The sequence below is a fragment of the Centruroides sculpturatus genome, unplaced genomic scaffold, assembly GCF_000671375.1.
Source record: "Centruroides sculpturatus isolate CEXI.00-Female unplaced genomic scaffold, Cexi_2.0 scaffold388, whole genome shotgun sequence".
In the NCBI taxonomy this organism is placed as follows: Eukaryota; Metazoa; Arthropoda; class Arachnida; order Scorpiones; family Buthidae; genus Centruroides; species Centruroides sculpturatus.
In genome coordinates, this window is record NW_019384674.1 from 224,184 (window position 1) to 252,034 (window position 27,851).

At 27.0% G+C, this 27,851-nt stretch overlaps 3 protein-coding genes across 3 annotated transcripts; all 3 read left to right on the forward strand.

Moving 5' to 3' along the window:
- LOC111626787 (patched domain-containing protein 3-like) lies at positions 1 to 17,688 on the forward strand. Its single transcript, XM_023370289.1, has 7 exons — positions 1 to 997; positions 1,294 to 1,611; positions 1,682 to 2,883; positions 16,346 to 16,546; positions 17,027 to 17,348; positions 17,416 to 17,525; positions 17,665 to 17,688. The coding sequence occupies exons 1-7, from the start codon at positions 1 to 3 to the stop codon at positions 17,686 to 17,688; spliced, it is 3,174 nt and encodes a 1,057-aa protein (XP_023226057.1).
- Positions 14,055 to 27,533, forward strand: LOC111626795 (patched domain-containing protein 3-like). The gene is made up of 4 exons (XM_023370297.1): positions 14,055 to 14,129; positions 24,792 to 25,794; positions 25,862 to 26,179; positions 26,272 to 27,533. Exons 2-4 carry the CDS (start codon positions 24,798 to 24,800, stop codon positions 27,501 to 27,503), a joined length of 2,547 nt encoding a protein of 848 aa, XP_023226065.1. The 5' UTR covers positions 14,055 to 14,129; positions 24,792 to 24,797; the 3' UTR covers positions 27,504 to 27,533.
- Positions 17,893 to 19,087, forward strand: LOC111626796 (patched domain-containing protein 3-like). The gene has a single exon (XM_023370298.1). The coding sequence runs from the start codon at positions 17,981 to 17,983 to the stop codon at positions 19,055 to 19,057; it is 1,077 nt and encodes a 358-aa protein (XP_023226066.1). The 5' UTR covers positions 17,893 to 17,980; the 3' UTR covers positions 19,058 to 19,087.
- Positions 27,534 to 27,851: the final 318 nt, after the last annotated feature.

Consider the following 27,851-nt stretch of genomic DNA (forward strand, 5'->3'; position numbering starts at 1 on the left):
ATGAAGTGTTACTGTGTTCATAGAGTGCTATCAAGACAATTTTCTAAATTGGGTAAAATAATAGGAAGTCATCCGATATACTTCTTCTTAGGACCTATTATTTTATGCTCGATACTTTCGACTGGTATTATGCGTTTGAAATTAAATAGAGAAATAGATTATCTATTTACAGCACAAAATGGAAGAGCTCATCTTAATAAGAAATTAGTAGAAAATATTTTCAAAAAGAACACGTCTTCTTTTTCTGATATCATCAGAAGGACAGGAAATGATAATACAATTATTATTCAGATGTTAGCAAAAGATAAAGGCAATATGTTTAGAGAAGAAATATTTGAAGATATTGTTATGATAGACGAATACATAAAAAATATTACAATAGAAAGAAATGGAAAATTGATTAATTATTCATCTATATGTGCTCTAAATAATGGACAATGTAGCCAAGATTCTGTTTTAAAGATAGCTCCTTATATCAAAAGTATAATTGATGGAAAATATAAAATTAAATATCCTTATCATCTAGATGGTTTTACATTCTATTTAACACAATACGTATTTTCTTTGGGTGGTGTAGAATTGGATGATGATGGCAATGCAATATCAATCAAAGCAATTCGTTTGTCTTACATGTTTGATAACACCGATAAATCAAAAATTGAAGATATTAAAGAATGGATTAACCATTTCAATAAAGTAATTAAACCAATCAATTTACCGCATACAATATTAATGGTACTTCATAATTATGGTTTCTTTGAAGAAATAGATAAATTTAGAGATGGTATTTTACCAAAGCTTCCTGTCCTTGCTGCAGTAATAATAATTTTTGCTATTCTAACCTGTATGACAAATGACTGGGTTCGAAGTAAACCATGGTTGGGATTATCTACTTGTGTTTCAGCATTTTTAGCCATTGCTAGTGGTTTTGGTCTTGGAATATATTTTGGAATTGAATCAATTGATGCAAATTTTGCTTTAATATTTGGTGTAATAGGTAAGTAATTTCAAAATAATAGAAAACATTCGAAAATTTTATCTAGATATTCGTAATGAATCGTAGTCATATCATACTTATACGAGTTGATTGATATAAAATAAACAAAAGTTTATACTGGGCAATGTCGCGAAGTTATTGAACTCATATCAATTTATCTTTAAATTCTCTCTTCTTACTATTTTAAATTTCACTTTTCAATTTTTAAATCTAATTTTATAATTTAAAAATTAATTATAAATTATATATAAAATTATATATAATAAAAAATGGTTTGAATTTTTATATTTAAATAGCAACCGAAGTTGATGATGCATTTGTGTTAATAGCAGCATGGAGAAATACTAATCTTAATGATCCTGTGGAAAAACGTATGGAATCAGCATATTCTGAAGCTGCTGTATCTATAACGATTACATCATTAACTAGTTTTTCATCATTTTGTATTGGTTCATCATCACCATTTCCTGGAGTTAAAATATTTTGCATTTATGCAGCCATTTTTGTATGTTTTACCTATATATATCAGATTACATTTTTCGGAAGTTGCATGGCTTTCAGTGGTTATAGAGAACAGAAGAGACTCCATCCTTTCATTTGTAGACGTGTAAAAGGTAAAAAACAAAAAAATCTCTCTTATTTATGTTCAGTTTTAAACAGTATTAATTTGTATTTTTATTACAGAAAGAAAAACTTCGCATTTATCACTACACAAAGAAGAATTCCTAATGGTTATATTTAGAGACAAATTAGGATCTTTATTAATGTCCAAATCCACTAAAGTTATCATCATCGTAATTTTTATGATAAATCTATCTGTTTCTATTTATGGTTTAGTTAATCTTAAAACAGGAAATGATTTTTCAGATGCTTTAGCTTTTGATTCCGAATTAAACGATATTATCGCTTTTAATTATAAATATTTTGGTAAATTTCTTTATCCTGTACACATTATTATAGATTATCCATTAAATTATGCTGATCCAGCAGTACAAAAATCTATAGATAAAACTTTAGAACTATTCGAATCTCATCCTCATATTGCTGAAGGAACTCTTACAATTTCTTGGCTTAAATATTTTAAATTGTTTTCTAATCGTCCTCTAGGAAAATTTATTCTAAATGGTTATAATATAAGTAATAAATTAGAATTTATCGACGTTGTAAAAAATGTTTTTTTGAAATTATATCAGAGTAGACAATTTATAGAAGATGTTATATTTAATGAAAATTTAACAGAAATTACTTCTACTAGATACTTATTATTAATTACAAATATTTCGGATACGGAAACAGAAACAGAAGTTATTAAACAATTATATGAAATAACTGATAATTCACCTTTACCTATTAAAATTCATGGTATAAATTTTCATTTATTAGAACAGGCTTTAATAATTAAACAGGCTACATTTCAAATTGCAATTGTTACTTCAGCTTTAGTGTGTATTATATTTTTTCTATTTATACCTAATCTCAGTAATGTCTTTTGTATTGCTATAATAGTTTTCTGTATTATCTTCGAAACCATTGGTTATATGAGTTTATGGAATGTAAAATTAGATATGCCGTCTTTAGGTACATTAATTTTATGTGTTGGTTTTTCAATTAATTATCCAACTCACATATCTTTTTCTTTTGTTACTGCTAAAGGTTTAGATTCTAATGAAAGAATTAAAAAATCATTATATGAAGTAGGATTACCTATTTTTCAAGGATCAACTTCTACTATATTAGGTGTAACTGTTTTAGCTTTTGAACCCTACTATGGTACATTATGTTTTTTTAAAATTATATTTTTAATTGCCTTACAAACTGCTTTTCATGCTATGTTCGTTATACCCGTTGTTTTAAATTTATTGAGTCGTTTTGATAAAACATTAACTGTTAAAGACAAACATCAAGAAAAAAAGAAAGATTTTTATTTACAATGAATATAATTAATATTTCATAATAGTTTTCCTGTTTTATTCAATTATATTCATTCTATATATAAACTGAGAATAGAAGCTTTATTAAAGAAATTAACAGTACAATAGTTTAAATAAATATGTATTTTTATAATTTAAACAGATTTATTATTAAATTTATTTAGATTATACACTTTTTAATATTATNCCAGAAATTCAAGAATAATCTTTACTAGGCAACTACCGTACATTTGAAATAAAAATTCTTCAGTATTTTAAATACCGAGGCATTTTTAGTGTGAAAATATGTATATATATATATATATATATATGTTTTTTAATTCGTGTATTCTTAATAAAAGAATTTAATAAATATTTAATTAAATATATTAATATTAGATAGTTTAATATATCATAAATTTAGGAATTAAATTATTGCTAAATAATAAATTAATTAACTTTATATAATAATACAATAGACTCTCTCGATTATGAGGAATCGCATTAACTATGAAGTGGATTAATTGGAATTTTTATTCATTATTCCTATTCATCTCGTATAATCAAATAATGCAATTCATTAGTAATAACATTAATGAGAGTTGTTTACTTTAGTAGCTATAAATATTTAAATATATTTTCACTTTCGTTCAATTTATATAATGATAGATAACGTGTAAACTTTAAAATTTATCATGGTTTATATAAATTACGACATATTACATAAATTAATAAATAAACTTTATAAAAGTAAACAGTAAAGTAATCTTACATAATCAATCTTCCTTGTTTTTCAGTAAATTTTAACATTATATAGAGGAAGATGGGGAGAGATGAGAACGTTAAGGTTTGAAAAGTTATAATATGGCAACCATTTTTAATGAGAACAATAATTTTTTTTTATTCTCAGCAACTACAACATTTGGTAATATATAATACAAAATTTAATTTTTGAAAAACAAGAAAATTTAATATTTTAAAATTATATGTAAATGCACCATCTTGCCCCACCCATGAGGTAAGAAGGGAATATTATTTTTATATACAAGAAAGACAAATTAAAATGGTTAAACTTCAATATTGGCACAAGAACAGTGTGCCCATTTATCACAATGGCTACATTTAGCCTAACTCTCTGTAGATACAGAGTATAATCCTTTACAATAGAAGCATTCTGTGTCATTTGTCTTTTGTTTCTTGTTAGGCCTACTTTTGATGAAGGGTCCTTTTGTTTGTCGTTTCTGCAGCAATAAAGTCTGCCTCCGAAAATACTTCTGAATTCATAGGCCATATTCATGGTCAACCTGGAGCTAGACGGGTAGCCCATCTTGTCCCCAACGTACACTTTTCATACTGACTGCAAACACAGGTAAACTTCATTTAAAAACTAAACAATTACAGTTTTAAAGGTTACTTCGAATACCATAATATCTTCATCTAAAAGGTAATGTAAAAGTTTACAATGATACTTACTTTGTAGAAACTTTTTAGCGAGGGTAAAATTAGATGAAGTATTGTTGAAACATGAAAAACGTACATTACTTCCAAACATAGAGAGCGATTTGGACGTTCTCTCGCTCCATTATCCCTTTCGAGGTAGGCATTTAGTTCCCCAAACAACAGCTAGATAAAAGCACATTAACCACAAATAAACAGAAGTCCCCGTCTTACCCCATGACCCCATCTTGCACCACCTTCCTCTACTTATATTTAATAAATTTATTTTATTAAAATTTAAAATTTAACCTACCTTTTTGTTAATGTAATGTTCAATACTAAAAGAATCTTTAAAGAAATTAACATCATTTTTTTTTAAGTTTTCTAAAAACAAAGAAACAAACGTGCCATAAAGTGTAGATTCGTGGAGAAGATGTTGAGCAAAGCAAATATATTAAAGGAGAAAAATGGAAAACAAAAATGAGTCAAGAGATTCCGGTATCTCTCTATACATTTATAGAATGTCTTAATATTATTAAAATAAATAAAACGTTCTACAAAAGATGGCGCCATAAGACAATAACCTAAAAATGATCAAATATACTGTATACATTCCTTTGTTGGTATTAAGGGAGGAACATTGATTAAAGATTCATGGATACTTGATGGCATACAAAAAAACTAGATAAGTCTCTGTTAATAATTTGGCAGTGACTGTATTGAGCCTACAGAAATACTAGATTCTAGTTTAAGAGAAAGACAAAGAAAAACAACAGTAATAATGAAAAGTTTAGGAAATGTTATATGTAAGAGAGACGTAAAAAGTTGGGTCCTCATTCGAAAGGTGTGTAGGTATATGGGCCACAAATATATATTTATTTTATTATCTTTTTCTTCTTGTATAGTTTTTATTAGTTAACTGTATTTGGCATTTTGTGTATCTCTTGTTAAAACTAAAATGAATGAATAAATGAGTATATAATTTATAATTGTTAAGTAACTTTTCTTATACTAACTATCATTTTGTTTTCTCACAGTACAACAAATAACTTTCACGTTTATTTTTTAAAAAAAATCAAGTTTTTGTGTAAATAAGTAATTTATAAGAAAAACTAGGAAAAGCCTTGACTTGAATAACTTAACAGATGATTCTTTTAATTATCTGTCAGTCTTTGACAATGGTTTCGCATAAAATATAATGTTCTTGACCAGAGTTTGACTAAATGCCCCGAGCACAACTAGAAAGGGCACAATATAAAAAGAAATAAATAAAAAGTTATTTACGAAAACAAAAACTTAAGTTATAAAACAAGAAAAAACATGCAAGCGGACAGCTTTGACAGAGTAAATTAAATGACCTGGGATGGCAGAAAGTTGTGAATGAATCAATTGAAGAATTCGCTGAGATAGCTTACATTGACAATATCAATAGCCATTGTTTTTCAGGATAATATAGTATTTAAAAATATAAAATTAATTTATTGAAATGGATCGAAAATAAAAAATATAAAATCGTAAATAAAAAAAGAAAACACAACACTTTAATTTGCTGAGAAATTTAATGAAAAAGCAAACGTTCTAACCTGCATGATTTAATTTTTATAGACGGGTATCATGCAGGTTAGCACTTCTAGATTTCATGCACAGCAAAGCTCAGATTTGGCATGTTACAATAATGATTTGATAGAACTAGCTAACCTTATTTGTTATGAATCTTTTTTCACCTTTAACGGCCATCAGTACAGACAAAAAAGAAGAGTCCTTATGGGAAGTCCCATGTCAGGACTGTTGTGTGAGCTTGTATTGAGAAAATTGGAAAAAACTGCTCTTTCTGTTTTCTTAAATGATATTGTGTATTTTAAAAGATACGTTGACGATGTTTTTGTAGTTTGGAAGAATGACCAAAAAATCGATGATTTTATTAACAAGATCAACAACAACGATGATGGCATGATGGCCTCATGCTAAAGATTGAATAGAAGTGTGCCTCACAGATACATTTTTTGGATATTGACATTGAATTAAAAGAAGGACATTTGGCCACTAAGGTATACGTAAAACCAACGCATAGCCCTTTGTACATTCCGTCCCACTCTAATGATCCGTACCAATACAAAATGGCTGCCTTCCGTGTCCTTGTCCAAAGGGCCTTTCTCTATTGCAGTAGTGTGATGGATAGACAAAAAGAAATTAATAGAATATTACATATTGCTAAATCTCTAGGATACAGAGCAGATATGATAACAACATTGATCAAAAATTACAAAATAAACAAAAATAAGGCTCAAAGCGGAGATTTCGACAAAATCACAAAGTTCACTTATGATAGAAAGAAAAAAGCCACCATGAAGGAAATCTCAGCCCGCAAAAAGTCCAAGTTAGTTTTCAAGAGAGCTCCTAACCTGTACAAATTATTAAGGAACGACAAAGACAACATGGATAAAGAAAAAAGAGCAGGAGTGTACAAGATTCCGTATGAAAATCTTGAACTAGACATTAATAAAAATTACATTGGTGTCACTAATAAAAACTTAGGAGTCAGATTAAAATAACACAAATACGATATCAGCAAGGGATCTAACGCCACAATACTATCGCAATTGGCGCAAGTCGAGGTCTCAGTCGTCAAATGAGACGAAGCAAATATTATTAAACCAGTACATTCATCGACATTGGCGATTTGCGCCGAAAAAATTGAAATATATAAGAGCAGGTTACATGATGCGTGCATTAATTCTAGAGATTCGGAAGGGTTGCCTTCGGACCGGAAATACTTAATCAAACGATTAGAGAGCTCTTAATTTAATGCCTTGATTTAGTATTTTTGTATATTCTTGCATTTTATTGAATTTCATATAATATATTATTACATAACGTTTCAATATTTAATTATCCTATACATATATTTATATACATATTTTGTTATTTATAAGAATAATTTTTATTTTATTTTATTTTTCTTTATACATGATGTATATATATATATATATATATATATATATGTGTGTGTGTGTGTGTGTGTGTCATTCGTTATTTTTATTTGTACTGTATTTAAATTTTTGTTCTATTTCATTTATATTCGAATATTCTTAGCCTGATAATGGCCAATAGATTTGGCTGAAAACGTTTGCTTTTTCATTAAATTTCTCAGCAAATTAAGGTGTTGTGTTTTTTTTTTCGATTTACATACTGCTGAGTGAGTGTATCTCAATTATAAAATCGTAATAACAAAAATTGTGTTTTTCATCAAATGTATATCAGTGTTAACATGAAAATGTATTGTACTGTACATATACATTTTTAAGCTAATGCATTGAAATTCATAGAGAAACATTAGCATAACTACAAATTGCAGCCCAAAAAGAAAGAAAATCTATCCAACAAAGTAGTGTACTGATTGCAAGAAACTCATTCGTTCGTTCGGTTTCGAATCTGAACATTTATAAGATATTTTGGTTTTTGGAACCATCCTAGAGCATTCGCAACATAATAAGTATATGAAATATAAATGAACATTTATCAGTTGTGAGTTAGTTTTTCGAGGGTTACCATTATAATGAAGTCTGACCTGATAAATAGTTTAATTAATTAAGTAACATGTAATCAACATATTAACATACAGATACTGTACAATACTTTGCACTGAAGACATACAAAACACTTACCGAATTGATAATAAATTATCTCTAATCAGCACATCGATCCTTAAATGTTATTGAAATGAGGGTGGGCTATTATATCTCGTATAATTGAACAACATATTCTTTCTCGTCATATTATTCTTAAAAGATCAGCTTGTTATTATTCCGGATTTTCCCCCTTTCTTCCTTCTTTGTTGCGTAACCTTCCTTTTTTGGGAGTGCTCTGACTTCAGCGAAAAAGACTAGGTGAGATCGTTAGGTTCAGAAATAGATAAAACTGCACCTATTCCTTCAGATGATGGGGTTTCTTTATTGGTCTCTCTATTTGCTACTGCAGATATTTGTGTTTCTTTATCAACGTGCATATCTGTTACTGCACAAGGTACAAAACCCTCATCTGTAAACAAGTTCTCAATGTGCATTTTTGTCTCACAGTGGCATGAGAGAATAGAAATAGTGCCCATTTCTAGTCTAGGCCATTAAGCGTCGCTTAACCACGCTAAATAGTAGTTACGCAATTGTAGATAAATTTACTACAGTTATAAAGAATGACACCTCGTCTAGATTTTAATGTTTAGATTCATCTCATTCAAGGACTTCTACTATTTTACACGATATGCTAACCTCGGGTTCAAACGTTATTAGCTTTAATCTCACATAAATACGTCGTCGATGTCACACGTAAAATCATTTTATTGCGAAACTCCATACGTTGTCATGATAAGTTATAAAATCACCTAAAAGTGCTAAATCGAATATTCTAAGCTGTATATGGTACACATACAAATAACGAAATGAAATAAGGTAAAAAGTACATGAATCTTCTTATATAAAAAAAGGTCTAGACGTCATCTGGAATATCCCTAGGAGTGTGTCATGATACTATCACCAACACTTCCCCTCATTCCAGTGGATGCTTACTAGATTATAGACCAAGTTGTAATAATAAACGCAATCTTGATGCATGACTTATAAAGTCGACTTGAAATTCAAAAGTCTTAGTCCATTAGAATGTTTCGGGTAGTGTAAGTCTTTTGTTAAAAGATCTGCAAACATCTTATCCGTTGGAATAAATGCGATGTCTATTCTTCCTCGTTCAACGCATTCACGCACGAAATGATGTCTTATGCTATGTGCTTGCTTCGCGACTGAAATATTGAATTTCGAGCAAGTAATTGTGCCCCTTGGTTATCGCAATAAATTGTCAATTTGGATATATTGCTTCTTGAGAGTTCATCAAAAAGTTCTACTAGTTGTAGAGCTTCTTTGGTGGCATCTGATAGTGCCATGTATTCGGCCTCGGTGCTCGATAAGGCAACTGTGCGTTGTTTTCTTGATTCCCAAGAGATTGGTCCACCAGCGAGCTTAAAAATGTACCCCGAGAAGGAACGGAGATCATCTGTCGAAGCTCCCGAGTCAGAGTCTGAGAATCCTGTAAGTGGCTCTCCGGTTGTTTCGAAAGTCAGGCCATGATTGGTGGTCCCTCTTAGATGTCGAAGGATTGTTCGCTGTAGTCCAGTGTGTATTTAGTCATGTTGGGTGTTATAATGGCTCAGTTTGCTTTCTTCATGTGCAATGTCTGGCCTGTTTCAGGTAGAAAGATAAAGAAGACAACCAATTAGCTTTTGAAATAGAAATTGCTTCATTTCCTGAACTGATGGGTTTTCAGGCCTGTGAAGTTTAGAGCTTTTGGCACATTTGGATTACCGTCTTCCTCTCCTTTTCTCGTTGGAAGAATTCAATGCTCAAGCAATAGTGACGTTGTCCCAGGTCTTTCGTATCAAATTTGGACATTAGTCTTCTTTAGGTTGGCATTTTCGATTTCGTCACGTGAGGCAATGATGAAGTCGTCAACATAGATGATGACAAAGGTTAAGTTATTCTGTTTATTTCGAACATAGACGCAGGGGTCAAAGTTCTTAAGCCTAATTGTTTGAGCTCATCATCCAGTCGTTTATACCATAGGTGACATGTACACAAACTTTGTCGTGGTCCTTAGAGGACCTTTTTAAGTTGACAGACTTTGCTGCCTTCTTGGATATATTGTAGCATTTGTTCTGCTTTCGTTCGCGTCTGTCCTGTTGAGTTTTTAATTACATCTTCTAGGATTATTTCGATTTGGTCCGGCAGCTGCATGAAAATCTTCTGGTCTATGTTTCCATTAAGGAACGCTGTTTTTACTGAGGATTTTATTTCCATCGTCATCTTGTTGGATGGTGTGATGGATGTTCTCTTCCCCTTGTTCAATTGTTAGGGATGGAGGTTTAGTTAACTCAGTGATTACTTCGTGACGATGAGATTCCTTTTCTTGTAACGAAAATTTTTCGAAGTTGAATTCCTCAAAGTTTTCAAAGTCCTCAAAGTTTTCGGATCGCAACTATTTTTTTCTGAGTTGGCATCTAAATTCGATAGGCTTTGGATTATTCAGAATATCCTATGAATATGCCTTCTTCAGAGCGAGGATTAAATTTACCGATAGTTGAGTCCTTGTTGAGTACAAAAACGGGACTACCAAAAGTTCGAAAGTGAGAAAGTTTGCAATCCCTGCCATTCACAATTTTGTAGGGTGTATCATTGTCTAAGGCTCTAGAAGGACAGCGGTTCAGGTTAAAGTTTGCAGTGTGGACGGCTTCGGCCCAAAAGAAGGCCTTGAGTCCTGACTGAATTATCATGCATCAATGTTCGATTCTTTCTTTCAGTCACTGCGTTTGTTGTGGGGTATGGGGAACGATTAAGCGTCGTTTTATCCCACATTCTTTCAAATATTCATCTAATTCTTTGTTACAACATTCGGTTCCGTTGTCAGATTGAAGACATTTGGCTTTGGTCCTGAACTGTTCTCTAGAAGGTTCTTCACTTCTTTAAAGACGTTCAGTATATTGCTTTTGTTGCGGGGAAAACGTACTTCACACTATCGAGATCGAAGACAGTAAAGTATCTAGCGCCTGATATAGATTGAATTCGAGTCGGCTCACAGATATTAGTGTGTACGATTTCAAGTACATTGGTAGTTCGTTGGTTGTCTGCTGAAGGAAACGGATTTTGCACCATGTTTGCTTTGAGGCATGTCTCACACGGGGATAGTCGATCACTAGACGGGATTAGAATTCTAAGACGTAACAAGATCGTCTTTAGGCTCTTTTGATTAAGATGACCTAGACGTTCATGCCAATACATTAGTATGGACTTATATTGAGCGATGACAGCAACCGGATTCCATTTACGAATGTGGTAGAGTTCGTTCACTCGATCAGCAGTAGCAACAACGTTGTAGTTTCGGTCTACGAAATATGCAACTTGTTTGCGAAATGAAACTTCATAGCCTTCATCACAAATCTTACAGACACGAGATTTGTTCGAAGGTCTGAAACCAGGAGAGTGTTAGATAAGTCAAATACTCGTCCTGCTGATTTATCGTCAAGTGCTAATTACACTGAGCCGATTCCTTCGATTGTCGCAGTGTTTTCTTTGCTGGCTATTTTCAAGGTTCGTCCGTATTTCTGCGAAATCATTTCAATTAGAACACATGTAGGAAGATGCGCTACTGTCGAGACACCATGTATCTCTTGTGGCTGCTTTTTCCTCATCATCGATGGGTCGTGGATATGTCCCATTTATATATTTCCATATTCCATTTTTAACTAAGATAGCTTTTGCTTGAATTTTCCACGTGTTGTAGTTATCCTTCTTTAAAGGTTCGATTTTAATCGTGGTCGTCATTATTAAATATTGTTGTTAGTGGCCGAATGAACTATTATAATCGAAAAATCGTTTCAAATCCTGTGGGTTACAGTCAGAGGTGTCGTTTTCACTATGGAAGATATGGAAGACTTCATACCTCACATTTTTGCAGGTATGAAATTCCATACCTCAGAATATTGAAAAAATTATTTATAATTTAATGCAAGGCAAGCCAAGGCACTTGCTCTCTGTATGAAAACAAATTTTTTCCTTGGATTTCCTTGGAGCGGAGTAAAGTAAAAAAGGGAACTGCTTGGTTTGAACAGAGAGTTTAATCTAAGCTGTATAGAGTACAAATGCAAAAAAAAAACGAAAGGAGATAAGGTAAAAAGTACATGAATCTTCTTATATAAACAAAGGTCTAAATGTCATCTGGAATGTCTCTAGGAGAGTGTCATGATACTCTCACCAACAATTATTAAATAATTTAATATATTATAATGAATCTACAGATTTTATTTTTACAGCTTAAAGTCTTAATGACAAATATTTATAAAGTATATATTAAATTTACAAGAAGAAAGTTTATCTACTTCTTTAGCTGCAATTACAAAATAAATTTTTAATAATAAATATTGTTTTTATGTCGTAGAACGTAATATAGTTTCTGATATTTTAATGATGTGAGAATGTCAATATTGGATGATAATTAAATATTATAAGGAAAAGATTTTTCAAATTAAATTCACTTAAAACTTTCGAAAATTTCCATTTTACATTACGTAAAATGTATTCGAAGAATTTTCAAGTTATTTATATAAAAAGTAAAATGATTATAATAATTTAATGTTTGTTTTGTAGCGTTAAATGAGGTCATTTTCTGAAAGCTCGTTACTTTACCTTTATTTATTTTTCAAAAATAACATAGTATTATATATTTTAAAAACACTTAACTTACTCAATTCAAATAACTTTTATGTGACTTTTTCATGAAGTCGTGTAATGATTTCGAGAACAACGCTCTATCATCAGAAACGTTCTTTTAAAACTGAATGTAGTTTTTTTATTTTATTTTTCGATATTTTACCTAAATATAAGTGTATCCATGAAAAAAATAGACTTTGTGATAAAAGAAAATATTAAATATTCGTATTTGTAAAATCTAAGTGACTCGTACAACATGGAATTCATATAAAACGGAAAAATCAACAGTGTTATAGGGGGGTCGACTTGTTAATTGTTTACTTTCTAAAAAGTAGAATCTGTGTATGAAGTTTGAAGCATAAGAATGATACAATATGTAATAACAATTTTAAAAACATTTATTGTCCACTATTATGTTTCAAACTACATTGATAAATTTATATTTAATCGGAGGAATGAAGGTATCAGCATAATTAGGGGAGACTGGGGAAACCATTACACTGAAAAAAGCCTGAAATATTGTAAAAAATAAAAAGAGGTTCCGAACGTGTAATGTTGTATGAAATTTTTTATCGATTACATGTATTGTTACAAATGTTTTTACTCTCTTTTTTCACGTTTTATGCAGCTGAAAACTCGTTGATGTGTAGCATCCACGAGCTAAACCGCGTAAGGTTGGTTCTCGGTAAAGCGAATGTGTATAATCTGGCTGTTTTACACTGTTCAAATATTTTCACCGTGAGAGCTGTCCCGTATTCGACAATACAGCGCTTCCATTGAGGATATGCATATACGAATTTATATTCGAATATTACAATAGCAATCTTATCATTGTTTTTTACATGTATAGAAATTTGTAATAAGATACATAATAAAATATTAATTTTAATTAATTCAAAGTACGTTAAAATATGAAAATAATCGTAAAATATGTATTTATATTTTAGAAAATACAAGGAAAGTGACTGCCATAATCAGGATCTACTCATGTCCATAGAAACCTAAAATTGTAATGATTTAATACTTCATTTTCCTTTCTTATAAATTAACGAAACTATTGTTATTCAATTTCTAATTAATTTGTGTAAATAAATTATATTTCATTTCTTTATTTTCTTTGTAAAATTTTGCCTACTTTCTAACTGTCCATCATTGCCCCGTGTACTAACCCCACGGTACAGGGGAAATCTAACTTGTTATTTTGAGGAAAACAAGTTAAATTTTTAATTATGATAATATTATCAATTTTTATTGAGCAAAACAGAATCTAAAATATCTTTAATAAACCTAATATAAACATTGATATTTAGATGTTTTATTTAGATATTTAGAACACCGCAAAAAAAAGAAGGAAAAAATAAGCACGTTTTCTTGATAAAGTTATTTAATTTATTTAAAAATCCTTATTGACAAATGAAATTTGTTTCGTCCTTTAATATGAGAGATAATAATTTCTACATGGAGATCGAATGATAAGAGTCAATATTGCTACGCAGATTAAAGGAAACTGGTCATAAAACATATCCCGTTATCATTATTGTAAGTAATTTTTTCTCATATTAATAATTTATAAAATAAATTATTTAAAAGAAAATAATATAATATAACATAAAGATCGAGTAAAAGAATTTCTCTCCTTTTTTGCTGCTTTATATTTAATTTAGATTTAAAAAATCATACATTTAAAATATTGATCATTTTATAAATGAAATAAAAAGAAATATAAACAAAGATAATGTTATATATTTTTAAAATAGTATACAATTTTATTTTGTAGATTTAATTTGTTAATAATAATAATTTTTTTACTATTGAACACAAGACTGTGTTATTATTAAAACACTTGGCGTTTATCCACTTTATTCAGTTGATACGGGCACTTTTACACAATAATAATAATAATAATAATAATAATTCTTTTAATCCAGTTTATAAAGTAGTAGAATTAAATTGATTTGCTGAAAGTAATACCTTGTATACACATGCTACTAAGTTAGATTTAAGCTTTAATGATTTAAAACAAAATCATTATGCCATGTTTAAAGATTTAGGACAGTTGTAAGACATTAATTTTTATCTTCAAACACTGAAGTTCTAAATATTCAACCATAAATACTAATTTTATTACATATTATTTAAATGGATTTTATGACTTTACATTAATACAACGATTCAAGAATGTATGTAAAATTTGAATAAAATATTAAAATCTAAAGGAAAAAAATGTATTGCTTTTAAATATCTTTATAATATGTCATAATACTTTTATGATATAAATATTTTAAAAAAAATACAAACTTTAGTATTTTTAGTAACGAAAAACAATTATTAACTAATAGGTTTCAGTTAANATATATTTATATATATATAATAATAATAATAAAGTACTGTATTTCATTAATTATGTTCGTATATTATAAACAAAATCAGGTTAGTATGTATTTTATTTAATGTTATACAGATGTATAGACCTATATATATATATATACTTATACATCACTGGCTTATATTATATTATCATTAGTTTATATTAGACATATATAAATAATATAAACTAACCTACTTATCATAATCTTTTGACGATTGATTAATTTTCAAGTGAATAATTGAGCCAAATTTTTAATAATGGAGTAAGTTGTGTAAGTTTAGTAGAAGAGAGATTTTATTGGTGAACAAATATTTATATGATAATAATGAAAAAAAATATTATAAAATGCGCTATAGTTCTCTTGAAATTAGATTAGAATTTTCAGTCTTTATTTAAAACGTTTCATTTTAAGTATGTTTTTATATCAACTAGCTTATACGTGGTGTATATTCATCATCGTTAATTAGTTTTATGCTTTAAAAAATCTTAAATAATCAACAAAAATAAAATATATACGATAAAGATATGATTCATCTAAATCTAATGAAAGATCTAGACCTATTGACTGAAATTTGCACAAAAAAATTTATAAATTTTATATTAAATTCTAACAAATGAAAGGTTTAGATAATTAGAAATACAGTCGACCCCCCCTATAACACAGTTGATAATTCCGTTTTATATGAATTCCATGTTATACGAGTCACTTAGATTTAACAAATATGTGTGCCAGGCTGTGAACGGCTCACGTATTTGTAAAATCTAAGTGACTCGTACAACATGGAATTCATATAAAACAGAATTATCAACAGTGTTATAGGGGAGTCGACTGTAACTAGTTTGAGTTATAACTTCAGGAACTTTTGGCTTCCTCTGAAATATGTGGTATAAAGATACACATTTAAAAAAATTAATAATGTCAGCAGTAAAATTATAAATACATTGATTTATTATCTCTTCCCCGTGAGTTTATTGTCTTTTTTAAACAGATCATATTCCTAAAGTAATCCATATGGAATTGTTTATTAATAAACTTTTAGGTCGAAGAATGTTTGTTTGGCTTCTATCTCCTACTAATCGTATTCTACTAATCTCATTTAAAATTGGAATATATTGTCTAAATATTTTGAGTTATTTTTTTTTTAATTGTAGATAAAGAAACTTAGTTAATATAGTACTTATTACATTTTTAACATTAATAATTTTAATATTATTATTAATTTATAATTTCGGGTTTGTTTACTGTATAATTTTTATAATTAAATATTTTTATTTCGTTATTTAATATATTCCTAATTATAATTTTGATATATTTAAATTTATAATTATCTTATTTGTTTTAATTAATGTTATTTATTACTTAATATTAAACTTCTTTTTTTTACAGATAATAATGAAGATACATTATGATATTATACAAATTAAACTTTCTTCCTGTTTAGAAAAATTAGGAAAAGCTATAGGATATAAGCCTGCTCCGTTCGTGATTATTCCTATTATTATTTCAGTTATATTTGGAACAGGAATAATAAGAATGAATTATGATAGAGAATTCATCAAATTATTCTCGTCGGAAACTAGTAAAAGCGTAAAAAATAAAAATATTGTAGAATCTCTTTTTCCTATTAACACATCTAAAAATTTCGATATATTTAGATCAACTAAAGATAGTGGAGGATTATTTTTCTTAGTAATTTCTAACGAAGAATCATTGTTGACAGAATTTGCATTTAATGAATTAGAAACGATAGATAAAATAATAAATAACTTTACCATAATTTGTAATGATCAGATAATATACTATCGTAATATTTGTGCAAAATATATTGACTGTTTCGAAAATCCTATATTTAAATTAAAACCAAAAATCAAAGATTTTGAACAAGGAAAATATAAAGTTAAATATCCTATAGATGTTGATGTATTTACATATGCATATACGAGATATATTGTAAACCTCGGTGGTGTGACAGTAGATGAAAACAGATACTTAAAAACTGCAAAAGCCGTTCGTTTAATATATCCATTTGATGATGATAATATAACAAAAGTAGATTGTATTAAAAAGTTTGAAGAAAAGTTTTTAGCTTATATCAATGAAATGAAATTTCAATACATCACTGTCAGCGCAGAAGGAAAATGGAGTTTAATTTCAGAAATTATAGAATTTACAAAGAGATTATTTCCATTAACAAGTGTTGTTTTCTTTACTGTATTACTTTTTTCTACATTAACTTGTATGACAAATAGTTGGATAAGAAGCAAGCCATGGCTAGGAGTTGCTAGTTGTGTATCAGCTCTATTATCTACTGTTACTTCTTTTGGTTTTCTTTTCTATTGCGGTATGAAGAATATAGATATAAATGTTACGTTACCTTATCTCATATTAGGTAAGTTTTTAGCTATTTAGTATTATGCATATTTGATTATATATAAGTTTAAAATGTTTATTTGTAGCTATAGAAATAGATGATGCTTATGTATTAATATCTGCTTGGAGAAGAACAAGTGCTAGAATGAAAGTGTATGATAGAATGGGAGAAACTTTCAAAAAAGCTGCAGTTTCGGTAACAATAACAACATTAACTAGTTTATTATCTTTTTGCATCGGTATAACAATTTCATTCCCTGCTATTCGCACGTTTTGTATCTTTGCTTCATTATCTATATTTGTAAATTATATCTATCAAATCACCTTTTTTGGAGGATGGATGGCAATTTCTGGATTAAGAGAAGAACATAATCTCAATCCTTTTACATTGAGAAAAGTTAAAGGTTTGTATTTATTTCATATTGTAAAATAAAATTTTATATGTAATATTTATAAAGATTACAGTTAATATGTATAAATATTCTATTAATTATAGGTTATGATAATATTCAATTAAAAGATGAAGAAGAAGAAGAAGATCCTATGGCAAAAATTTTTAAACATAAAATTGGTGAATTTATTTGCCTTAAACCTACTAAAATATTCATTATTATAATTTCTATAATTAATTTTTCTGTTGGAATTTGGAGTATGAAATATTTGGTTATTGGAATGGAACTGACTAATTTCTTTAAATCTGATTCAAATGTCACATCATTGATTGAAAACACTTATAAACATTTTACCGAATATCCTTTTCCTATAAATATCGTAATTAATAAACAATTAGATTTTTCAAACAAAACAATACAAGAGTCAGTAGAAAATATGTTGAAAAAGTTTGAATCTCATCCTCATACATCTGATGAATTTATTACGTTATCGTGGTTAAAATATTATAAAATATTTATTAATTCTCCCGTATCTATATTTTCTTTAAATCATTACGATTTATCAAAGAAACAAGACTTTATTGATGGATTACGTAACGTTTTTCTAAATATTCCTTCTGCTAGACAATTTCGAGATGACATTATCTTCAATGATAATTTTACCGAAATAATAGCAAGCAGATACATAATTGCATGTAAAAACATAGTAAACAGACAAATAGAACTTCAGTTATTTAAAGATATACAAACTATAGCGAAGCAATCTGAAATACCAGTTTTATTACATTCCTTTACATTTCCTCTTTTGGAACACGTTTTGCTAATTCAAGATATTGTTTTTCAATTAGCTTGGGTTTTATCCATTATAGCAATTGTTATATTGTTTATATTTTTACCAAATATAATAAGTGTTATCTGTATATCTTTTGTAATCGTTGCATCACTTTGTGAGACTATAGGATATATGTCATTATGGAATGTTCATTTAGATATGATATCTGTTATTTTACTTATTTTGAGTTCTGGATTTTCTATTAATTATCCAACACATGTCTCATTTGCTTTTATGTTAACGAAAAATAAGAATCCGAATGAAAGAATTAAAGAATCGTTGTATGAAGTGGGATGGCCAATATTGCAAGGTTCAATATCGACAATATTAGGTGTAGTTATTTTGGCATTTCAAAGTAATTATGTGTTTGGTGTATTTTTCAAAATTGTTTTTTTAATAACAATAGAAACTGCATTTAATGCTATGTTTTTGTTACCTGTAATACTCAGTTTTGTTAGTAATTGGTATTGTAAAGATTCTATTAATCAAAGTTCAAAAAAATGAAAGAAGAATCATTCTATTCATATATTTTCACCCCCATTTTTGTAAATATTTTAAAAGAAGTTATTTTTTTATTATTGAAACTTCTTATTAATGTATAACTATTTTTTTAAATACTTAATAGTAGAACTCTACAGTAGTCATTATAAAATACATTAAGGATAATTTTCTTTCGATAAATCCTTGATTTATTAAATCCTTGAATAAAAAAAAATATATATATATGATTAATTCCTTGTGGAACAATCTATATTAGACTTTCCATTAACACTGTTGATAAATAATTTAACTTCTTGACAGAACAATTTATTATCTTTTATATATAACTTGTTGAGTGTACAAATAGCTGTGATATCTAAATATCTATATGACTTCTTGTCTACAACAATTTGATTTATATATTTATAGTAATTGTTCTTGAATATTTTAACGTTTCTAAGATAGATTTCATAGTGTAAACAGAATATTAATTATTTGTAAATAATTTATTTCTTTCAATTCATTTAAAACAATCTTATATTACAAGTTATTACAAAGAATGATAAATTTCAAAATATTTTATATATTTTACTCTATAATTTAAGAATCTAAGAATTTTTAGATTTAATTTTTTTAATGTAATAACTGTCTTTAATTTTGTGAATAAAAAAATAATAATAATAAATTATAATAAAAATATTTTTTAAAAATTTCCTTCTGTTTATAAATAATAAAATATGCAATAAAATTTATGATTGTTTTGTTAACAATAGATAAATGATGTTCTTATGTACACGCAATATCTGGGAATTTTTATAGTGAATATAATAAATGATATTTCATACTAATTTCATAGTTTAATGAAATATTTTTAAATTTAATTAGGCTATTTTTAAAATAACTTTTTAATATATATTAAAAACATGAGTTTTCCTTTGTATACATACATACAGTACATGTATACAATAGAAATTTATTATATTTAATACAGAATTCCCAGATATTGCATTTACAAAAACTTTATAAGTTAATGGCCTTATTATAAAAAATTATTATAAAAAAAATATTTTATAATGAATTTATTACAACATCATTTTAAAAATTTTGAGACAAAATCAATGAAATAGAATAGAGTAAAATATAGAAATAATATAATGATAAATTAAGTTAATTTTTGGAAATTAATTTAAACATTTCACTCTATTCATTAAGTGTATAAATCAATGTTAAACATAAATTATTACATTTGTAAATAAATAATTAATAATTAAATACATATATTAATGTAATATTTAAAAGTAATGTTAATGAATTAAGTTTTTAAATCGTAAAAAACTCACACGTTTCTGACATATTTAAAGACTTATTTTAAGAATCCTTGAGAAAAATATGACATAGGATTTTTCTTTACGAAATAAGTTAAAACGACAGCTTAAATAAACGAAGATGAATATTTTGTTAGCTATTTTACACAGAAATTTCGTAAATTATTTATACAGAAATATATATATTGTGAAATAAATCAAACATTTAACAAGATGGCCCATATAAACATATATTTTTTTTTTCACTCTAATATTTTATTCGTTCTATAAAATTTGAAAATTTGACACATTGGGGATTCTAGTTCTATTTATCTCTATATACAAGGACGAAAAATTAGGTTGGACACATTTAAATTCGGAAATTTTATTTTATATTACAGAATATACCTTCAAGATGTATAGTATTTAATACCGAATTTTAATATTGTACTGTATGTTTTACATTGAGCGATTCATTTCAAATAATAAAAAAAATTTTATATTTTAATAGCATAATATATATATTATGTATTTTATAATATATTTAACAAATTCTGTGTCTCTTCGTGTAAAAAAAAAATAGGTGTTTTTCTGGTGTTTTATTGAATCATTATAAAACAGATCAAACCTGTTATATAATACATCAGAGTTCCCCTTTGCATTAATTAATAAGTTTCGAAATGAAAGAATGTATAATAATATATTCCTGTGACACTTCTCCAGTTTAAAATCTTAATAAAATTTATTTCATTTATTTTAATAATTGAACATTATGTTGACCTCTTCATAAAGAACAAGAAACAAGTAAGTATGTCGTCTATCTATTATTATCATCTATCAAAGAAAATTATGCATTGAAAACAAAGCAGTTAACAGAAACAACAGAATTATATGTAGATAAATTGTCTTTTAATACTTTATTTTTTCAAATTTAACTGTATATAATCATAGATTTTTCTTAATTATTTACTCAAAGTTAAATTATAACTATGTAAAAAAAACGTCACTATCGTTTTAAAATTTATGATTAAATACGTATAACATTGATAAAATAAGAATAAACTTCCCTGTAATTTCAATGTCACCTAATTTTTAGTTTATTTCCTTATACAGTACAGTCTCCTTATTCGTTTTTAATGTCTCTTTTTGCCTGCATAAATTTTTATTTGGCTATAACTTACAACTCGTTTATTTTATAATTACTCTAAAAATAATTTAAAAGTTAAATAAAAAAAAATTAACTTTCGATGTTTTAATATATTAATTTAAGAAATTCTCACTATATGTTTTAGATAGATATAATACACTTAAACTCTGTTAATTGTTGATATATATATATACACAATATAAAACCCTTTAAAACTGAGTATAATTAATGAGAAATAGAAGAAAAAGTCATAAAATATATATAATATTAACTTATAACTTTCTATAATATTAATTTAAAACAGATTTCTTTTATTATAAGCGTTTTAAATTTAATATTTTATTTATTTTAATATCAAAATGATAAATTGCAGCATTGAAACTTCACAAAAAATAAGAAAATTATTATTTTTTTCTTTAATTATTATTATAAAGATTTTATTATATTTCTAAATGATAAGGAATTGTTAAAAGGAAATTATTGTTTATATATAAATATATTTTTTTTCTTTTTTATATGTATCAAGGAAAATAGGCCACCTTCCTAGAAAACATTGAAATGTTCACTTTCCCTTTATGCAAATAAGTAAAGCTTTCATTTCAAAGGATTTTAGTTCAATTTTGGTTCTAAATCCCATTTATAAAATACGTTATTACTCAATATATAATTTTCAATATATATATATATTTCCCCCTCCCATTCGAATGCTTCTCAGAACGACAAACAAAATTTGTTTTTCTACTTTCCAGAAATGTTTTAAAACCATTTTAAAATTTGTTAATGACTTTATATTTTTACAAACATCTTTAATTGTGTAATTTCTATACAAAAATAATAAATATAAATGAGGAAACACAATAAATATTTTTAAAACAATTTAACTATTTTATAATAGGTTTCCTCGAAATATTTTAACGATTGAATTAAAACTTTTGGTTTTATTTACTTGATAACATTGTAAATTATTAATTTATCCTTTCTAACCTACTTACTGAAGATATTAAAAAGATCTTTGGTATAAGCAATTAACAATTATTATTATTATTATTACCTCGATTTTTTTAACATTATTGTTCAGTGATCCTTAATTTTAGTGAGAAAGTAATTTTAAACAATAAGCAAATTTTGTAATTCGATTAAAAAATGAGTTACATATATATATTTTTTTATTTTTACACACCTAAAATTCTTCTTAACGAGTAGTTTTTAATTGTTTTTAAGAGAATATTATATAGATTTTTTATTTTAAAAATATACAGTTAACAGTTTATTCGATTACAGTCGACTCACCTAAAACAATGTTGATAATTCCGTTTTATATGAATTCCATGTTGTACGAGTCACTTAGATTTTACAAATACATGTGCCAAGCTTTGAACGGCTCACGTATTTGTAAAATCTAAGTGACTCGTATAACATGGAATTCATATAAAATGAAATTATCAACAGTGTTATGGGGGGTGGTCGACTGTATATATGATATATGACCGTTTATATCTTTTATATGATTCATTCATTTCATCTTAAATATACTTAAAATATTCACTTTAATGAGAAATTTCAATTATTATATGTTTTCAATATCCAGAAATCTTTCTGTATTGCTGTACTCGGTATGTTACTGTACATTGCTGTATACTGTACCGTCATATGAGTTCATTTCCTTAATAAATTCAGCAGTTTAATTAATATACAGCCCACTCGATCTTTCATCGTATGTAAATTTTATAATCTGCCAGTTTGACAGTCTACAGCTCCCGTAACACAAAAACAGAAAGTAATTTTGTCTGAATAATTTACTAAAAAAAATCATATGAGATTTAAAAATATAAAGATTTATGACATTTTAGAGAGGTCAAAATTTTTCTTAAGAGTTTTTCTTTGGTAAAAATAAGCTTGGCGCTTGAAGTCTAAACGTAGAAAACAATAATACAGGTAAAAATCTTTTGGGTACCGTTTCAAAGCGCCAAGCTTATTAATAGTTTTTTTTGCGATATTTGTACTTTTCAATTGCTTATATTTCGGCAACCGCTTTATAGAAAATCTTGAAATTTTACGTATTATCTAAGAAAACAATTTTCTATCGAACGAGATATTCGGAATTACTTCAGGTGTTTGGAGAACGGAGAAATAAACCCTCGAAAATCGTCAACTCTAATTCCTGTGTAGTCAGTCGGTGACTTTTTTTAATTAGTGGGGAGTCACTGCAGTGAATCACGATTCGAAATTATTTATTCAAATTAATGAATTATTTATCGTGTTGCAATTTCGGCACGTTTACAATTTTTGCTTCTTTATTAATGTTTTTAATTAGTAATTTCTTTACATTTTACAAGTACTAAGAAATGAATTTAGTAGAGGAAAGACAAAGTGTATTTTTTTTCGCCCTTAGGGAAAAACACGTGTCTTTCTTCCACGAACTTGTGGATCGTTTCTGTATCGGTAAAAAAAGAAAAAGTGATTAATCCATCAACATTTGTTGTCCCTTCATGAAACTCTAATATTAATGAATTAATCATTTTTTCTTTTAATCGTACGTAGATGCGATCAAGGAATCTTTGAAAGAAAGTATACATTTTTCCCTAAGGCAAAAAAAAACATCTGTCTTTCCTCTTCTCTATATGTTTCTTGTTATTAAGTTCAAAGTGGAGAATAAAAATAATTAAAATTGTTAACGTATTGAAACTCAAACTTATATAAAGAACAAAAGCAGTAATTTTTAACATATTTTTCTTTTAAAGTTATTACAGTCTCCATTATCTGTCTCCACTTAAAATACTTTTCTTTTATCTATTTTATTGAGAAGTTAATAACGATATTCATATAAGCTCTTATAAGAAAGTTATTAATAAATTATTAATATTATTTTTTTTCATCTGCACTTAATTCTATTGAATACATCTGTTATCCTTTTTTTAAAAGACGAGTATTGAGATTTTAGAATTTTATTAAATGTAAAACTTTTAAATATGTGAAAGAATCTTTTAATTCATCTCTATCATCTCTAATGTACAGTACTTAAATAGAAAAATCGAAACATAGTTTACTGTTTACATGTAATTGTTATTGATAACTCGCGTGACTCTTTAAATTTACTTTTGTTGACACTTTCCTCCCTATATATACCTTTCATGTAATGAATTTCATAATTAAATTCTCATAGGAATGTTCTAGTTAGCATTCTCCTCGAAGTTTTATACTTATCTGTTATTATATACAGTACTGAATAAGAATTATTCAATTATAATTATTACAAATTATTTTGAGTTATTTCATTAACTCTTCTTAATATATATTATTGNGACAGATAATAATGAAGATACATTATGATATTATACAAATTAAACTTTCTTCCTGTTTAGAAAAATTAGGAAAAGCTATAGGATATAAGCCTGCTCCGTTCGTGATTATTCCTATTATTATTTCAGTTATATTTGGAACAGGAATAATAAGAATGAATTATGATAGAGAATTCATCAAATTATTCTCGTCGGAAACTAGTAAAAGCGTAAAAAATAAAAATATTGTAGAATCTCTTTTTCCTATTAACACATCTAAAAATTTCGATATATTTAGATCAACTAAAGATAGTGGAGGATTATTTTTCTTAGTAATTTCTAACGAAGAATCATTGTTGACAGAATTTGCATTTAATGAATTAGAAACGATAGATAAAATAATAAATAACTTTACCATAATTTGTAATGATCAGATAATATACTATCGTAATATTTGTGCAAAATATATTGACTGTTTCGAAAATCCTATATTTAAATTAAAACCAAAAATCAAAGATTTTGAACAAGGAAAATATAAAGTTAAATATCCTATAGATGTTGATGTATTTACATATGCATATACGAGATATATTGTAAACCTCGGTGGTGTGACAGTAGATGAAAACAGATACTTAAAAACTGCAAAAGCCGTTCGTTTAATATATCCATTTGATGATGATAATATAACAAAAGTAGATTGTATTAAAAAGTTTGAAGAAAAGTTTTTAGCTTATATCAATGAAATGAAATTTCAATACATCACTGTCAGCGCAGAAGGAAAATGGAGTTTAATTTCAGAAATTATAGAATTTACAAAGAGATTATTTCCATTAACAAGTGTTGTTTTCTTTACTGTATTACTTTTTTCTACATTAACTTGTATGACAAATAGTTGGATAAGAAGCAAGCCATGGCTAGGAGTTGCTAGTTGTGTATCAGCTCTATTATCTACTGTTACTTCTTTTGGTTTTCTTTTCTATTGCGGTATGAAGAATATAGATATAAATGTTACGTTACCTTATCTCATATTAGGTAAGTTTTTAGCTATTTAGTATTATGCATATTTGATTATATATAAGTTTAAAATGTTTATTTGTAGCTATAGAAATAGATGATGCTTATGTATTAATATCTGCTTGGAGAAGAACAAGTGCTAGAATGAAAGTGTATGATAGAATGGGAGAAACTTTCAAAAAAGCTGCAGTTTCGGTAACAATAACAACATTAACTAGTTTATTATCTTTTTGCATCGGTATAACAATTTCATTCCCTGCTATTCGCACGTTTTGTATCTTTGCTTCATTATCTATATTTGTAAATTATATCTATCAAATCACCTTTTTTGGAGGATGGATGGCAATTTCTGGATTAAGAGAAGAACATAATCTCAATCCTTTTACATTGAGAAAAGTTAAAGGTTTGTATTTATTTCATATTGTAAAATAAAATTTTATATGTAATATTTATAAAGATTACAGTTAATATGTATAAATATTCTATTAATTATAGGTTATGATAATCTTCAATTAAAAGATGAAGAAGAAGAAGAAGATCCTATGGCAAAAATTTTTAAACATAAAATTGGTGAATTTATTTGCCTTAAACCTACTAAAATATTCATTATTATAATTTCTATAATTAATTTTTCTGTTGGAATTTGGAGTATGAAATATTTGGTTATTGGAATGGAACTGACTAATTTCTTTAAATCTGATTCAAATGTCACATCATTGATTGAAAACACTTATAAACATTTTACCGAATATCCTTTTCCTATAAATATCGTAATTAATAAACAATTAGATTTTTCAAACAAAACAATACAAGAGTCAGTAGAAAATATGTTGAAAAAGTTTGAATCTCATCCTCATACATCTGATGAATTTATTACGTTATCGTGGTTAAAATATTATAAAATATTTATTAATTCTCCCGTATCTATATTTTCTTTAAATCATTACGATTTATCAAAGAAACAAGACTTTATTGATGGATTACGTAACGTTTTTCTAAATATTCCTTCTGCTAGACAATTTCGAGATGACATTATCTTCAATGATAATTTTACCGAAATAATAGCAAGCAGATACATAATTGCATGTAAAAACATAGTAAACAGACAAATAGAACTTCAGTTATTTAAAGATATACAAACTATAGCGAAGCAATCTGAAATACCAGTTTTATTACATTCCTTTACATTTCCTCTTTTGGAACACGTTTTGCTAATTCAAGATATTGTTTTTCAATTAGCTTGGGTTTTATCCATTATAGCAATTGTTATATTGTTTATATTTTTACCAAATATAATAAGTGTTATCTGTATATCTTTTGTAATCGTTGCATCACTTTGTGAGACTATAGGATATATGTCATTATGGAATGTTCATTTAGATATGATATCTGTTATTTTACTTATTTTGAGTTCTGGATTTTCTATTAATTATCCAACACATGTCTCATTTGCTTTTATGTTAACGAAAAATAAGAATCCGAATGAAAGAATTAAAGAATCGTTGTATGAAGTGGGATGGCCAATATTGCAAGGTTCAATATCGACAATATTAGGTGTAGTTATTTTGGCATTTCAAAGTAATTATGTGTTTGGTGTATTTTTCAAAATTGTTTTTTTAATAACAATAGAAACTGCATTTAATGCTATGTTTTTGTTACCTGTAATACTCAGTTTTGTTAGTAATTGGTATTGTAAAGATTCTATTAATCAAAGTTCAAAAAAATGAAAGAAGAATCATTCTATTCATATATTTTCACCCCCATTTTTGTAAATATTTTAAAAGAAGTTATTTTTTTATTATTGAAACTTCTTATTAATGTATAACTATTTTTTTAAATACTTAATAGTAGAACTCTACAGTAGTCATTATAAAATACATTAAGGATAATTTTCTTTCGATAAATCCTTGATTTATTAAATCCTTGAATAAAAAAAAATATATATATATGATTAATTCCTTGTGGAACAATCTATATTAGACTTTCCATTAACACTGTTGATAAATAATTTAACTTCTTGACAGAACAATTTATTATCTTTTATATATAACTTGTTGAGTGTACAAATAGCTGTG

What these genes read in the sequence shown, in the direction of transcription:
- LOC111626796 (XM_023370298.1), top strand. Translation starts at nt 17,981, where the DNA reads ATGAAATATTTGGTTATTGGAATGGAACTGACTAATTTCTTTAAATCT.
- LOC111626787 (XM_023370289.1), top strand. Translation starts at nt 1, where the DNA reads ATGAAGTGTTACTGTGTTCATAGAGTGCTATCAAGACAATTTTCTAAA. An exon ending in GTTTTGATAAAACATTAACT is followed by an intron (nt 2,884 to 16,345) that starts GTTAAAGACAAA and finishes TTTTTTTTACAG; the next exon opens with ATAATAATGAAGATACATTA. An exon ending in TCAAAAAAGCTGCAGTTTCG is followed by an intron (nt 17,526 to 17,664) that starts GTAACAATAACA and finishes CCTTTTTTGGAG; the next exon opens with GATGGATGGCAATTTCTGGA.
- LOC111626795 (XM_023370297.1), top strand. Translation starts at nt 24,798, where the DNA reads ATGAAGATACATTATGATATTATACAAATTAAACTTTCTTCCTGTTTA. An exon ending in GTTACCTTATCTCATATTAG is followed by an intron (nt 25,795 to 25,861) that starts GTAAGTTTTTAG and finishes GTTTATTTGTAG; the next exon opens with CTATAGAAATAGATGATGCT. An exon ending in TACATTGAGAAAAGTTAAAG is followed by an intron (nt 26,180 to 26,271) that starts GTTTGTATTTAT and finishes TATTAATTATAG; the next exon opens with GTTATGATAATCTTCAATTA.